Genomic DNA, 18,072 nt, shown 5'->3' on the forward strand with positions numbered 1-18,072 from the left:
AGTAACTCTAACAACTGTTCAAGCTCAATAAATATATCAAGTTACTTACTAGATATTTTTAGATAAGTCTGTCCAACACACTTTATTAAATCCATTGGACCACAATATGATAAGTTGCTAACTAGAGGGAAAAAAAAAAATGAAATACTAAACTATCCTTGAGAACAATAAGATAACACATGACATATATTTGAATGGAAAATTAATGACATTGCTAGTGTCATTAACTGTCTAACCCATAAGCTAACTCAGTGTTTGGCATATGAAACTCAACAAACACAAAGGCAAAAAAAAAAGCATCATCTTATATAAAAAACTCTGGAAATTTAAAAACATTCACAAAGCACCTATAATTGAATGATGATAATTTTCATGTGTCAGCTTTTTTTTTTTTTTCTGTCGCTATTATTACTTCAAATATCTTTTATTGTCTTTAGAGGAATAAACAATTCTACATAAACTGGAGGTGTAACAATTATTATTATTATTCAGGCCTCCGTGGAGTCAAAAGACTCATCATGGGAGGTCCTTCCTAAGAACATAAAGTCTGTCAAGACTCATCGAGGGGAGGTCCCCCCCCTAAGAAACACAAAGTCTATCATACCACAGCTTAAACTCATTGAACGTTCTCGCTCTCACCACTACATCAGGCAATGCATTCAACGGTTCAACCACCCTCCATGCAAAGAAACCACACCTCACCCTCTTGCTCACAGTTTCCTTTCGTAACTTCCAGGGATGGCCTCTTGTCATCACTCCTTCCCACTGTTCAACCAAGCGAAAGAACTACCCAGTGTCACCCCTGTAACTACCTCTCAACAGTTTAAAAGTCTCAATCATGTCACATCTCCTTCTTCTATCCACCAAACTCTGCAGTCCACATTCCCTCAGCCAATCCTCATAACTATGCTTGTACAGTCCTGAAACCATCTTTGTCATCCGTCTTTGTACCCTTTCCACAGTTAATTTATCCCCTTCAAATCCTGGGGACCAAATCTAAGAACAATAGTCCAAATGTGGTCTGATCAGAGACTTATACAACGGAATGATAACACTTTTATCTCTGTAGGTCAGTGTCCTTCTCATAATTGCAGCAATCCTCTGTGTTACCTTCACCACCTTTGCAATATGTCTCCTAAATTTCAGGTTTCTATCACTCTTCAACCCCAGATCTCTTGTCTCCCCTACTTCCTCCAGTACAACTCCTCCCATAGAGTATAAAGCATCCCATCGATGTTTCCCAAACCTCAAGGCCTTACATTTTACTGCATTAAACTGATACCCCCATTTATTTGCCCATCTATCTAGCTTATTCAAATCCTCTTGCAGGGCTACCACATCTGCATATTACTAATAATCCTTCCCAGCTTCGCATCATCCGCAAACAACTGAATATCCCCTTGCAATCCACTGGTATCATTGATATAAAGGTTAAACAATATAGGTCCTAGTACTGAGCCCTGTGGGACCCCACTTGTAACTGCTCCACCATACACAACTCTGATACCTATCAGACAGCCAATCCTGAATCCAGTTGACCAATCTGACATCCAGACCCATGTGCTGCAACTTAAATTATTATTATTGTTGTTCTGGGCAACTCCAAGGAGTTGACAGACTCATCGAGGGAGGCCCTAACATCATGTCAAGAACAACTATTCGACATTCACACAGTATCTATCATACCTTGCCTTGAACTCATTCACGGTCGTAGCACCCACAACAGACTCTGTAAGCTTATTCTACTCATTCACTACTCTCCAAGTAAAAAACCTAGCTCTAACACCCTTGTCAACCAGGCTCTTGCCCAGCTTCCATTCATGGCCCCTAGTCCTCCCACCACCAGTCATATTTTCGAAAATATCTTCTGGATCAATCTTATAGAAACCCTTCAGTAATTTGAATGTCTCAATCATATCATCCCTCCTTCATCTATCGACAAATTTCTGCAACGCACAAATCTTCAACCTATTCTCATAAGGTTCATTCCACAGACCTGCTATCAGCTTGGTCACTCATCTCTGGATCCTCTCCACTTCCTCCCCATCACGAAGAAACCCTGGTGCCCATAACTGGGCACAGTAGTCCAGATGGGGTCTTATCAAGGCTCGATACAGAGGAACAACAACTTGTTTGTCTCTGCATGTTAAAGTATTTTTCAGAAGCCAAGTGATTTGGTGAGCTGTTTTAGTCACTTTTGCAATGTGCCCCCTAAACTTCAATTCCCTATCCACCAACACTCCCAAATCCCTGGCCTCATCAATCTCCTGGAGTAAGGTTCCACCAATGCGATATACTGCTGCTATTCTTTTCACCCCAAAGTGCATAACCTTACACTTTGGCACATTAAATTGACATCCATTTTTCCTAGCCCAGTCCTCCAAACTATCCAAATCATCCTGTAAAATTTTGACATCCTGTGCACTCATAATTGCTCTACCCAATTTTGCATCATCAGCAAACAAGTGAACACTTCCTCTCAAATCCTTTCCTATATCATTGATGAACAAATTGAAAAGCAGTGGTCCAAGAACAGAGCCCTGTGGCACTCCACTAGTCACAAGCCGTCTTTTAGACTACACTCCTGAATAAACCATTCTCTGGTATCTCTCCTTCAACCACCCTCCTATCCATCTCGCCAACCCTATATCTATCCCCATCTGCTCCAGTTTACTGATTAGGGTTCTATGTGGTATCTATCAAAAGCCATGGCAAGGTCCAGTAGTATTACTGTAAACCCATTACCCCTATCCAGTTCAGCCATCACTGCGTTATAAAACGTGAGCAAGTTACTGAGGCATGATCTACCCTTCACAAAACCATGTTGTCCCCCATACAATATCCCATTTTCATCTATCCAATCCTGTATTCTATTCTTTTCTTGACTAATTTCTCTAAGACCTTGACAATGATTCCTGATATGCTAATCGGGCAGTAATTTACAACAGCAGTCTTGGAAACACCTTTATGCAGTGGAACTATTTTCCCCTCTTTCCACCCCCTCAGGACTAACCCAGACCCGAGACTCAAATTAAACAAAATAGTCAAGGGTACTGACAATTCTTTAGCTGCTTCTCGTACAACACGAGCTGGTATACCATCCAATCCCACAGATGTATTGACATTGAGGTTATGCAATAGACTACTCACCTCCACTTCATTCACCACAATTCTCGTATAATCTACTGGTACATTCGTTTCTGCAATGTCACCACCTGGATGATATATTCTTGCAAAGTGCTCACTCAGTAACTCAACTATATCAACTGATTCAGTTACCTCCCTACCATCAGCATTCTTTAAAATCATTCTGCCATGTACATTTTTTCTTTTACTTGCTACATATCTAAAAAAACTGTTTAGGATTCTCTTTAGCCTGCATGGCCAATGTTCTTTCGTAATCCTTTTTTGCTCTTCTTACCACACTCGTTACCCTTCTGGCCTGCGCTTTATACCGTTCGTGTGCCTGAAGGTCACCTTTCTCCTTAAATTCCCTCCATAGTTGTTTCTTTTTTTGCAGCTCAAGCTTAATGGTGTTATTCATCCATTTAACCCCTAGTTGATTTATTATTCAGACTCTAGGTATACAATCAGCCATTGCTTCGTGCAAACACTTCTTAACTACCTCCCATGCACTATCGACTTCTAGTCCTTGCAGTTGTACATGCCATGGCACTGAACCAATCAAACTCCTAAGCTTGTCATACTTTCCAGCCCGATAATTCCACATGTACCCTGTCTTAATTGAAAATTCTACACCTTTAGCCAGCTCCCAAGTCAAGACCCTATGATCACTCTCACCGATTGGTGGCAATGTGGTCATATTTGTTACAGCCAAATCCTCAGATGTAATTACTAGATCAAGCACTCTCTGACCCCTAGTATTTTCTATTACATGCTGTCAGCAGATAGTTATCCCTTAATAACCGCATAAAATCCAATTCCTTCCTCCCGTGTGTCCTCTCCTCACTCCAATCAATGCGACCATAGTTGAAATCTCCCATAATAATCACCCTCCTTCCACTCATTTCTTCTATTTGCTTATGCATACTATCTCCACCATCTATTCCATCACCTGTTCTACAGCAGCACCCAATTGTATATTTAGTTCTGCTAGCCACAATCTCACACCAAATGGCCTCAAATGTGCTCTTTTCTCTATCCTGCAATTCAACTTCTATTCTCCTTGGCTGCAGCTCATCAGCTATCAACAACAATACTCCTCCCCCCATTTTATTCTCTCTGTCATTCCTGAACACACTATACCCATCACATTCAATCCCACTAGTTATATCATCTACAGTCAGCCATGTTTCACTAATACCAATAACCTGTGGTCTGGAAGTGCCAACCATGGCCAAAAACTCTTCCTTCTTGTTCCTAATACTCCTAGCATTAGTGTTCATGAATTTAAGACCCCCCCCATTAGCCCCAACCCTACCTTGATGCCTTATATTAACTAACCCACTCTGATTTGTTGTCCTTATTTGCTCGGGCATATTATATTCATTCTTACATTCAACTGCCTCCCTAAGGACTGTATATCTACTCCCCCCCCCCTTAATAAATCTAGTTTCCCTGAATTTGCACATCCACCACATTCAGCAACATTTTCTCAAGTCTTCTTACACCGTAACCATTCAAATGCAAGCCATCCATCTTATATAGATCCTTTCGCCCATCGAACTCACTCCACACGTCCACAAATTCCACACCACTCGTCATACATAACCCACGCATAAAGTCATTCGCAATTATGGCCCTCCTTTTAAACATTTCACTCTCATACCGTGGCAAAAGACTAATCATTCTAACTCTCTCACTCTTTTCTTTTGCTACCTCAAACAATTCATTCAGGTCTTCTATCATTTCCATTTTGTCTCCTTTCAAATCATTCGTACTTGCCACAACAATCATTTCTTTCACCCTTTCCTTTTGCTCTCTAATAGACTCAGTTACATCCTTTATGGTCGCACCAGGTTGATACAATTTTGTCAAATCCTCTACTATTACACCTCGTACTAACGAGTCTCCATACAGTACTCTATATCCTTCATTTTGTTCATGTTCACACGCATACGTATATTTTTCCTGTCATACTTTTTATTATTGGCTGGTTCATTCAGTCGACTTTTGCTCATACGCTCTAGCTGCTGTTTTGCCCTTTGTATCGCACCATTCAACAACGTGATCTCACTCATTGCGTCTATCTCATCTTTTTTATTCTCAGTAAAACCATTAATACTATCATTCACACTCTCACAATTCTCTGGTACAACCTTGCCATTTCTTCCCATATCTCTATTTTCTTCATTCTGAAGTTTGACAAAAATATCACACTCACGATCTGAAATACTCTTCAATTTCTCATTCTCCCTACATTTTCTACAACACACATTCACTCCTTTATTATCATCTAACTGCACTCCGCAAAGCGTACATTTCGCAGCTAGTACACTGAATCATTTCTTTTATACTACCGTTCTTTGATAAAGATGGCGAACCATCATCATTACTGGCCGCCATTTTCCTTCGTACTGGAGCCATACTTACTTGCAACGTATTTTATCAAATTATAACACACCAAAAACACACAAAAAGATGCACTAAGAGACGCAAGGCAAACAAAACTACGCAATATTAAATAAATTTATCAACGATAACTGAAAATAATACTTATCTTATCCGGAGCTTTCACAAACACTACACACTACGAATTCCTCTAGCGGCGACAGCCCCAATAAAATATGTTATAAAAACACACAAAATACTCTAATAACACGAAAATCGTTCTAATATACTATAAAACCAATTTTTGTAAGGAAAAACACACACACAAAAAACACCAAAAATCCTAAATATCAGGTTATCATGTGGCACCCTGTCAAATGCCTTTGATAAGTCTAAGAAAATTGCAGTATATGCCTTTCCCTCATCTAATGTTCTTGTAACTTTATTATAAAAGGTTAGCTTATTGCTAAAACAAGAGCGCCCTTTCACAAATCCATGTTGACTCTCACAGATAACATTACCCTCATCTGCCCAATGTTGTATACGATCCCTCACTACTTTCTCCAAGATCTTAACAACTACTGATGACACACAAAATGGAAGGAAAGTAAAATAGTGCCATTGCATTTGCCATTTGCAGGGTGGTAGCAGACCAGAATTGTCTAATTATAAGCCAGTTTGTGTTTCGTCAGTAGTTGTTAAGGTCTCAGAGAAATTAGTAAGGGACCATATATACAGTCATGTTGAAGGCTTAATGGAATGTATACAGCACTCAGAAAGGATTAACACAGGTTTATTTTCCCCGAAGATGTCCTAGTGACTAGGATGAAATATAGAAAGTATTAAACCTATGTTAATCCTTTCTGAGTGCTGTATACATTCCATTAAGCCTCCAACATGTCCTCACAGCACTTAAGCCTCTACACACGAGGACCATATACAGTGTTGGGCAGATGAGGGTAATGTTATCCGTGAGAATCAACATTGATTTGTTAAGGGGTGCTCTTGCTTTAGTAATATGATTGCCTTTTATAATATAGTCACAAGAGCAGTTGATGAGGGAAAGGCATATACTGTCATGTTTTTGTATCTTGCAAAGGCATTTGACAGAGTGCCACATGATAAGCTGATATTTAAGTTGCAGCACATGGGTTTAGATGTCAAGTTAGTCAATTGGATTCAGGAGTGGCTGTCTGATAGGTATCAGAGAGTTGTGTATGGTGGGGCAATATTTAGGAGGCAGAACATTACAAGTGGGGTTCCACAGGGCTCAATACTGGGACCTGTATTGTTTAACCTTTATATCAATGACATTGTCAATATATATCAATGACATTGTCAATGACTGTAAGGGGATATTCAGTTGTTTGTACATGATGTAAAGCTGGGAAGGGTTATTTGTAATAGTGCAAATGTGACAGCCCTGCAAGAGGATTTGAATAAACTAGACAGATGGGCAAATGAATGGGTGTCTGTTTAATGCAGCAAAATGTAGTCTTGAAGTTTGGAATACATCAATGGTAGGCTGCATACTCGATTGGAAGAGCTGTACTGGAGGAAATAGGGGAGACAAGAAATCTGGGGTGATGAATGATAGAAAACTGAAATTCAGGGAGCATATTGCAAAGTTGGTGAAGGTAACACAGAGGATTGCTGCAATACTGAGAAAGACACTGACCTGCAGAAATAAAAGAGTTATCATTCCATTGTATAAGACCCTGATCAGACCACACTTAAACTATTGTAATCAATTCTGGTCCCCAGGATTTGAAGGGGATAAATTAACTGTGAAAAGGGTACAGAGGCAAATAACAAAGATGGTTTCAGGACTGTACAATGTTAGTTATGAGTATCGGCTGAGGGAATGTGGACTGCAGAGTTTCGTGGATAGGAGAGGTGATGTGATTGAGACTTTTAAACTGTTGAGAAGCAGTTACAGGGTTAACTCTGGGGAGTTCTTTCACTTTGTGGAACAGCGGGAAGGACTGATGACAAGGGGGGACCCATCCCCGGAAGTTACGACAGGAAGCTGTGAGCAAGAGGGTGAGGAGTAGTTTCTTTGCATGGAGGGTGGTTGAACCATGGAATGCATTGCCTGATAGAGTAGTGAGAGAAAGAAGGGGCAATTAGTTCAAGGAGTGGTATGACAGACTTTGTGTTTCCTAGGAAGGACCTCCCATGATGAGTCTCTTGACTCCATGGAGGCCTGAATAATAATAATAATAATTGTTCACAACAGCCTCCTGATATTACATTCTCCTTGTTTCCAATCAATTCATTTGTTACTACCACTACAAACTCTATTGCTCACTTACTCCTCATATCCAACACCTATCTATCACTCTACTCATTCCACCTCCCTGGAAAACAAACTTGGTGCATCATCTAATTTACTACACCTCTTATAATAGAATCCCCATATAATTGTACCTTAAAGGTACATATGTACAAATATGCAAGGACTTTCACAGATATAAATTTGTATATCAAACCAGCCTGGAAGTTGTCTTTATTACCACATATCAAAGTTATTATCACCTATATCCTTACCTGGTGTTTATCAAATACCCTGTTCTTATAGTCTTTGCTACAAAGTGGCCATTCTGTACGATTAGAATCCAAGAACATCAAGATTATATAAGATATCAAATCAGAAGGCTCAGGTTGCTTCTTATGCCATTGACACTACACACAGTTCACTGGAACCAAACCCAAAATGCTGCACTACAGTAGCACAAATTTGATTGACTATTTTTTTTTTTTAATTGTGTAAAGCCCTACGCCATCAACCTAATCTTAATCGGACAGACTGTGTATATATGTGTGTATATATATATATATATATATATATATATATATATATATATATATATGTGTGTGTACGTGTGTGGGGAGGGGGTAGGAGTGTATATATTTTTATTTACTTCTCTCACACACTATGAGTGCTTAAAACTCTTAAATCAAAATAAAACAAAACACCAAACATAACTCCAAATCCAGTTTGCACACAGGTTAGTATCCCAGAATATCTCATAAGTAACTTAACTTCTTAAATAACCTTAATAACCCATTAAGAGATTGAGTCTTCAAACCTGTCATAACTAAAACAAAAAATCTTTAAGCTACAAAACAACTATGCAAGTGTCAGTGTATTCCTCAATTCACAACAAGAAAAACACTATAACTACACAACTTCTTTTCAATCAATCCAATAGACAAACAGTAATTATCCTATGCAGACAAAACTCCTGGAACTATGCAACAGAACTTTTATTCCTTCTTCAGTTCACCCAGGAGAAAGATTAACACAAAACAAAAAGGCTCTCTACAAGACAGCAACATAAGACAAATTCTTCTTGCATCCTAAAAGCACAGAACACTGAAGTCTGAAATCTTGTCTTGCATATCTTGTCTTCATCCAAGACATTTCTGTAACTTTGCTATATGAAACTAACAGCAAGCTCCACTGGATAAACTACTAAAAACCTTATTATTTGGGAATGAATTAACTTTCTATGTGCAAGTGAACATTCTTCGTAAAGCCTTATCAACAGTTTTAATACTTCTGAACAACTTTTCCTTCTACATGAAAGCTTCTGAAGAAATAACTAAACCATTTAAATTGTTAGAAATCACTTATCAGACTGAGAATCCTAAATAAAAAAATTTTAGTGTGTGTGTCCATTTCTATATGAACTGAAGAGCAATAAACTTCCTTTCAACTTTATTATTATACGTGACACCTCCAGGGAGTCAAACTTATCGAGAGAGGGTACCGACTATACAACTCTCTGCCTGCACCAACTAAACGAACGGAAACTACCATTATCTACACCAACGCCATCTACCGTCCTCCACCACCACTAGTATTTTCACAGACAATCACAAACACATCCATGCCCACGGCAACCCACAGTCTTTTGCCTGGAGAGCGGCTAACCATTCCGCCAACCAGGTCGACATGACCTGGCCTTAACCTGAAATAAATCCTATATGGATTAATGACCATAGTAAACTTCACACTTATCTGTTTATACAAGGATATCCTCTCTGTCTTCTATTTCTAACTTTTCTTCTAATTTTTGTCCAATCTTCATATACTGAATACACAGAAACTCCACAATTTTCTTCTGCTGTGGTCCTTTCCTACTCTACGGACAGCTGAACTCTTAGCAATGTTCGATAATGTTCTTTTTACTTCCACGAAAATGCCCACAATCGCGTGCGCCATTACTGCTTCGCAGCGTTGGACTTGAAACAACGAAGTTCTTTTTTCACGGAGCAAAAAAGTTTATTTAATTATCATTTCAAAACGAAACGACCAGAAATTATAACAGTTCTTCATTTCACAATCTTTCATGTGCTGAGGTAAGTTCATTTAATTGTTCATTCAATGTGAATTACAGTGGTTACTTTCGATTCTTTTGTTATTGATAACATTTTGTAAACAACGTTTGTTTACATACAGACTGCACTAACATCGTAAAACTGACAGCTGATACCAAACCGCTATTACGCTTTAATATCTAAATAAATTTACTTTATATCTAAGCAAGACTTCAGTAGCGAAAGATAAGATATAACATTTAAAAATGTCTTGCTAGCGACATACAAGCATATGTTTAACAACTTTAATTCATTTTCATATTTTTAACTTGTGGGATAATTGAATTTTAAGACAGATACATAGAAATAGTGTATATTAAAGATCCAATATTATTTCAAAGTAGAATGTTTGTAAAAACTATATAAGTTTCGTAAAAGCGACCAGAGAGCTTACGAGAATATACTAGGCTTGCACTAATTAAAAGAACACGACCGCTGCCCAGGCGTCCGTTTATTAGTGTTTGTGCATTTGATAAGGTTTAACTGGCCTAACAAACACACTAATAAACGGTGAATATGCCGACTCTTGGGCAGCGGTCGTGTTCTTTTAAGTAGTGCAAACCTAGTATATTCTTGTAAGCTCTCGGTCACTTTTACGAAACTTTTATAGTTTTTACAAACATTCTACTTTGAAATAATGTTGGATCTTTAATATACACTATTTCTATGTAATTTACGACTCCGAAAAGGAACCGTATGGCTCTTTCTTTATTAATACAGATATCGACACTAGACACATTTCACTGGAACCAAGCTCTACCCTACCGTCCTAATCATAATCGGACAGACTGTATGCCCAGTACAGTCAACAGAGTGTAGCATAGAGGCAACCTGACTCACGTGGCCATATTGCGGTAGGCGCCTTCGCTACATTCAACAGGAATTGTTAGGGTAGCAAGTGGGGAAAGAAGTTTTTCAAAGCTTAAACTGATTAAAAATTATTTGCGGACAGCAATGACCAAGAAAGATTGGTTAGTTTAGCAACTATATCGAAAGAGGGAGCCATAGCTTATAATTTAAATTTAGAAGAGCTTATAAACAGGTTTTTGTAAGATAGCCGTAGAGCAAACATTTAATTAATATTATTATATAATCGTTTTGCATTAATGTTTCTCTTGTAATAAAAACAAAATGGCAATTGGAGATTTCTTATATTTTTGTCTTATAATCCATCAGGGGTGTGCCTAACTCTAACTTTGGGAAATGATTGCTGTTAATTGTTTATAATTTTTTAAAACTATACATCTATATAGAAGTATACATCTATACTTCTCTGAACAGAATATTGTTTCCTCCTATTTGTATACAGCTACGATTGAGATACGATATTATACTCATCATGTTGTATAGCTCGATCTTGTGTTTATAATTTAAATGCTGTAGCTAATTCAACTGCCTTCTCCCTGAATGAAACTCATGACATACTGAGCAAAATATATGAGTAATACTCTTCAGTTTTATCTTACATGTGCCGTTATTCAAAACATACAGTCTAACACACGTCTCTAATAAACGTCTGGTATCTGCTTTCAACTCTTGCATCACTTTCTACCATTCACTCTCGCTATTTTACCATCAATCGCATTTATTTTTTCTTCGCCGTCAGCTCGAAAAAGTTTGGAAACCTCTATACTACTCTTGACTAATAATAAAAGAGAATATGTTCTAATATCAGAATCGGCACTACATCTGGAATTATTATAACAGGTATACTAAATTTTAAACAGGAAAATAAAAAGAGCTGCTCGCCTTCATAATCATTTATTAACTGTCTGTCTTACAGTTGTGCACGACATACGCTTTACTTAAGACATCATGTTCCCTACTCTGATTCGAACAATCTCGTGAACCATCAGCATATTACACTTCCTGCATACCTACTCGCGATCATCTCTTTTTGCAATCTATCCATATTAACATTTGCAACATTTCCTCAAGCATACAAATTACACTCGCGACCCAGTACCATTCTCAAAAAATCCACGACATTTACTATTACACTTTACTTTTCTCTCACCCGACCTACGCAATGATCTCCATTTCGCCACCATTTTGTTCCAGGGCACGAAACAAGAAACAGAGAATTTAAAATCATAATCTTTAAAAATTTAACCGAAGACCTCCTTCCAATCACAAAACAACACTCGATATAAAAATTAAACAATATCGTCACACACAATTATAAAATTAACTTACCTTGCTGCAGCCCACATATCGCTACGGTCATCATTCATGCGTAAATTCAAGAGAAATGGCACATTATTATTATTATTAGATAACACTCTGTACGGTTCTCCCAGGATTCATTGTCCATGGCAAAATGTACTAGAATAGTAGTTCCCAAACTGCAATTGATGTGTATTATTTTCTTAGACGGCTACTAAAACAAACTTACTTATTAAGTAGTTTGGACCTAACTACTTAATAAACGAAACTGTTAGGTATTTCTTTTGACTTACGGGTGCAGTGAAAAAAATTACAGACACTAAGAGCGCTGTAAACTGAGAAAGTTTGGGAACTTCTATACTAGATTAATAATAAACGAGAATATGTTCTAATATCAGAGTTGGCACAACATCTGGAATTGTTATAAGTATGCTAAAGTTTAAACAGGAAAATAAAAAGAGAGCTGCTCACCTTCATAATCATTTATTAACTGTCTACAGTTACATACTTCAAGAAAAATCTTGCTGGAACAGTATGCCTGGCAGTTTTCAAGTGTATACTTAAAATTTATGAGCATGCTGCTTGGTGGCCATTTTGGACACCCATCAATCAGTCCAAATAGATGATTGTATTTTTCCGAATGGTCCTTCTATTTAAATAAAGAAACAAAATTACGAACATAAGCATGCATTTTATATTATATCATAATGGAGCAAGAATATAATGAAAATTTTAGGTGGAAAATTATTTTTTATCCTCCAATGTGAGACACCACTCTCACTGAAAGTCTGAAATTGCTTGAAAAACCATTTCATATTTAGTTTGGTTTGGTTTCAAAAAAAGAGGAAAGGTTTACAGATTATCAATCTCGACTCCGAAAGCTGAAACAAATGAGAACAGAGAATTAGCTGTTGGCATGCATAAAGAAGGTAAGTACATATATTAAAAGGCTTAGGTGTTGGTTATTCATAATAGCATTTCAAAGTGTAAACAACATTGGAAAGAGTAGAAAAAATGTAATTAATTTATTGAACTTATTAATATTTTGGTAGGTTTCTACCCAGCATCTCCAGAGCATAAATTATAACTGTGAAGAGCACACAGCCAACACCATATTTAAGGATGCTATGGCTCATAAGCCATAACTTTTAAGACACTCATTTACTAGATCTAATCTGTAGCTTATCCATCTTATTCATAAATCCAGCCCTGCAAGCAGTACTCAACTAAATCATTGCAATTCAAATTGAAACTGTAATTGGACCAGTCTCCTAATGCGGTGTCCTCTGTGGGTTGTATAACCATAAAGTTTAGACAAGTCAAGCTATTTTGTCCCAGATTTTTGGCAAGGATCGTCTTCCATCTAATTTTATGTGAAGGCACGACCAGGGCATGGTCTGCCAGTTCAGATGACTGAGGATGTAATTTTTGTGTTCTTCAGGATGGATGTTAACTGATCTACCAGTCTGTCCAAAGTAGGCTACACTGGACACGGAACTTTACACACTCCAGGATGTGCAAGAGGATAAAGTAATCTTTAGGAAAACAGACGAAGGTAATTTATGATTTATGGTTTTTTTGATAAAGCAGTATGATATAGTTACAGTTTCTCTGCAAACAAAATAACAAAGAATGTCTCCTGTCTCTAGACAAACTAGTGGCACGACTATCTAATGGCTCAATAACCTTTTCCATTTATAGAAAAGTATACATACAGAGGATATTTACAGAAGCTGTCCCACCCCAACCCATCCCAACAATATGGCAACCTCAAAACCCTTACACACCGAGCCAGGGCTATTTGTTCAAATGATACAGCCCTTGAAACTGAACTAATGATACATATACAACACTTTTTAGCTAATGCCTATAATCCTAGCCTGAAAGCAACACACAACACCACAGCAAAACCTATTCCTATCCCTTATATTCAGAATATATTAGAAAAGAGAACTAATGTTTGAGAGAAAATGTGTGCAAATGCGATTTCCATGCTACTTTCAAATTATTCAGCTTGGCATTTTTCATCCATTCTCCTAACAACAAACTTCATCCTGTTGCACATGCTAGAGTGTATAAAGTTCCGTGTGCCTGCAGTTTAGCATACTTTGTAGAGTCTGGAAGATCAGTTAACATCGGCATCGAAGAATATAGAAATTACATCTGCAGTCATCTGTGTAGCAAGTCTAAAATGGCAGATCATGCTCTGGATCCTCCTACACATACACATAGGATTAAATGGAATAAGATATCAGTATTACATACCGTAGAAGTCGCTATAGGTCTGAGAGGCTATTTTTATTGAATCAACATGCTACAAAGCACTTCCCAACCTCAATAATTATCATCATCAGTGGTTTTAAGAGGCACATAATCGCTCAAACTTTCAAATATTCTTGGATTTCGTAATCATAATTCTAGGAAAAGGTAGTTAGCTCTATGCTTTATATAAATAAACTTTTGTATGTAAATTCGTGTGTTTCTCCTGATCAGTTTATCAGATTGCGGGATGAAAAAAGCTGGTTTGTTGGATGCCAAAAGCTTACTATATCCATACTGAGACCGGCTAATTCATCTTCAATCCGAAAATTCACAATAAAGTACTTCCCCCTTCTACACCCTAGGTCCAAAAAGAAACCGAACTTTTCGAAAATAGAAGAAACTAGTGGCGCCACCTGTTGTATCTTTTTGTTATGGAAAGCGGCAACCTTCATTAGTGTTGTGTCAACTGTTTATGACATTTGTTTCATTAGAAGCTGAATTATAGTGCCAAGAGTGACAGTGTGTTTTGACGAACGGTCGGTCGTCACGATATTCATGCCGTACACGCCAAATTATCGCTATCAATCGCTTCAAAACTTCGAGATAAAACTCACCATTGACAGTCTGGCCAGGCGGAACGAATTCTTTGTGGATAATGCCCTTCGAATCATAGAAACAAATCAGCATTGTCTTTACTTTTGACTTCTCCAAGCGACTTTTTTCCCCTCTTTTGGTAGTCTCCACTCAGCACTCGCGCTTTGTTTCGGGCTGATACTCAAACACCATTTCGTCACCAGTAACGATCGTTTCGAGCGTTTTCAATGAGGTCCTTGCAGTGTTCAATTCGATACATTTTTTGGTCGTCGATCAACTTGTGGGAAACAAATCTCGAATTCAATATACGAAGGTCCAAATTCTCGGTCAAAATGTTGTGCACAGTTGATTTTGAAATCCCCAATTCATCTTCAATCAATCTCACGGACGATTTCGGGTTTTCTTTGAAGAAATCACCCAGTTTTTGAATGTTAACTTCGTTCAGTCCAGTTTTTTGACGGCTCGGCTTTTCGTCGTCCTCAAGCGTCTCACGACCACTTTGAAATCGCTTGAACCACTCGTAAACTTGAGTACGGGATAAGCATTCATCACCGTATGCTTTATGAAGCATTTGATGCGTTTCGGTAAAACGTTTACCAAGTTTAACACAAAATTCAATCGCAGCTCTCTGTTTGAAACTCATTTTCCGACCGTTCGTCCAAACACACTGTCACTCTTGGCACTATAACTCGGCTTCTAATGAAACAAATGTCATACAGTTGACACAACACTAATGAAGATTGCCGCTTTCTACAAAAAAAAAAAAGATACAGCAGGTGGTGGCGCCACTAGTTTCTTCTATTTTCGAAACGTTTGGTTTCTTTTTGGACAGAGGGTGTAGACAGGATTCGAACCCAGATCTATCCAACCAAAAGGTACCATTGAAACCAACTGAGCTACAGAGGCTCTCTGTCTCCATAAATTAAAACAATCTAGCTCACTCATCTAGCCTCATGTAAAGCATCGTCTATAATATCTCATCCCCTCCCATCTCTGATTTCATTAACATGTTTGCATTCTGATATGGAGTGGAAAATTCCTATAAACAGAGTAACACTGCATTGATGTTCTCCTGGAAGTTCAATTCATTTGCATATGGCCAGCGAATCTAGCCTTAAAACATATTCAGCATATTTGCCTTAAGTATTCACTCACCCAAATACCAATTTACACACATTAATATTAAAAATTGAGAACTATTGAAATTAGCCCAAAAAGTACCACGTTTAAAGCTACATCCAATTTTAAATGGAATCCCGGAGGTGCTAAAACATCCTTCTGCATCCATCCAGCTCCAACAGATTGCGGATCGTGAAATATGAGTGTAAATCCTTTCTCCTCGATACCGTTTCCTGCAAATGAAAAACGAAACGGTGAAAAAAAATTATTGAAATTTATTTTTGGATATACAATATTTATTGTTTAATTATTAATATTTCATATTACTTCCGCTTTAAACAATCTCTTATTGACTGAAATAATAGTCGAAATAAAAAATGTGAATTACTTTGTAATAAGTTACCATTTCAATGGTAAAGAAATCAGCAATGTGCACAGCAAATTTTTCTCTCATTTCACTTTCATTTATGGAAATGGAACTCAATGCAGTGTTATAAATATTCATTAGACGTAGCAAGTTTCAAGTCTGTGTGAAGCTGAGGGGAGAGGCGTTATTATTTTTTATGAAATAGCAATTCGTTCAAATGGAATCATCCCAGTTTATTGACATTTTTGGCCGAAGATGTTCACTGACATGACAACTTATAAAACTGGTGAAATTAAGCCATAAAAAGGAGCACAAGAGTGATTTTCTAATCATAACTTTGATTTAGATGCAATACCGTGGCACTGGCAATGATTTATTGTTTACACCAAACTGGCAGTTAAAAATAAAAATTTTTCATCTACAGATTATGTTTTAATTTATCTGAACTCCATTATATAATAATAATAAAGCCTATATTTGTAACTCCAACTACAAAACAGTCATGACACATACTCTCTCTCTCTCTCTCTCTCTCTCTCTTTCCCTCTCTCTCTCTCTCTCAGGTTTCTAACATTTAATATAACTAGTCGTTTATTTCACTTTGTCCTTTCTGAAGTTGGATATTAATGAGCACACAAACACAAAAAGGAATCGCGTCCTAGCATAACTAACTAACCTGCTTTTCTTGAAGATGGGAAGTATGTAATACTGCTTAGTAAACTTTGGAAGGTGTTGCGAAAATAAAGACCACCAACTAGTCTTTTGTGGATCTAGTGGGTAGCGCCACTGATGGTGAGCTGATGATGAAGACTTTTTGGACTTTTGGAGATGTTTGGAGACTGAGTGGCAGTTTAATCTCCGCCCGTAGTCAATCAAAGATAGCTGGCCCATGCCCATCAATAGTTCTGTGCTTGGCAGCCCGAAGATAGACTTAAGATTAAGTCTAGTCGCCGACTAGAGGAACTTTTTTTAAACCTTTCTTCGACTGCTTCCCGAGTTAGTTGATCTCTGAATAGGCAAGTGAGTGTTTTCCCGGAAACTCGAATTTTTTGTCCCGTGAACTAAAAAAAAAAAATCGACGGTAGAAGTTACATTATTTCAGACAGTCATACATCCTACTAGGGTTAGGTAGCAAGAGATGGCAGAACGTTTTTTATTATCAGTCTCTTCATCGGTTGCCGTTCATAATTAGTCTTGGACCAACTATATCTGATTGCCTACCAATGGAAATTGAACTGCCCACTCAGTATCCAAAAGCACAGATGGGGTTAAAAGGCCTCACCCTATAAGGAATAAAAAAAGCTTGAGCTGATTTTATGATTATATGTATATATAGTCCAGAATTTACGAACGATATTGGCAATAAATTACAGCAATTCATCATCAGCTCATCACTAGACCGACAAAGAGTGTAGTTGCTGTTTTTACAACACCTCTGTCACGACGCCTGAGAGAGCATTTTATCTTGCCTGTTCTGCAGGAGATGAAAGCCTTTGCCACTTCTGCATTACACAGAATAGTTCAAATTCGGATGAAAAACCATTACAAAGATTCTTTGCTATCTAAACAGGTTGGAATCCTGGTCTTTCTAACTGTAAGATATTGTGGTTACAAAATGTGCTCTAATTTTATTCCTATTTACTCTTGTTTTGTTCTTCTGATCTTTT

The 18,072-nt window shown here is 37.6% G+C and overlaps 1 protein-coding gene across 1 annotated transcript in view; it reads right to left on the reverse strand.

Annotated features, from left to right (window-relative positions):
* Positions 1–18,072, reverse strand: part of LOC150092286 (acid-sensing ion channel 1B-like) — a 103,212-nt gene that overhangs the window by 56,038 nt on the left and 29,102 nt on the right. Inside the window, exons 4-6 of the mRNA XM_090414837.1 lie at positions 16,141–16,271; positions 12,535–12,712; positions 50–121 (exon numbers count right to left, since the gene is read on the reverse strand). Coding sequence (XP_090270963.1) covers positions 50–121; positions 12,535–12,712; positions 16,141–16,271 — 381 coding nt within the window. The remainder of the gene's footprint in view (positions 1–49; positions 122–12,534; positions 12,713–16,140; positions 16,272–18,072) is intronic.

Source organism: Typopeltis vanoorti, chromosome 26, assembly GCF_054136105.1.
Source record: "Typopeltis vanoorti isolate ZY-2024b chromosome 26, IOZ_Tvanoo_1.0, whole genome shotgun sequence".
NCBI classification, from domain to species: Eukaryota; Metazoa; Arthropoda; class Arachnida; order Uropygi; family Thelyphonidae; genus Typopeltis; species Typopeltis vanoorti.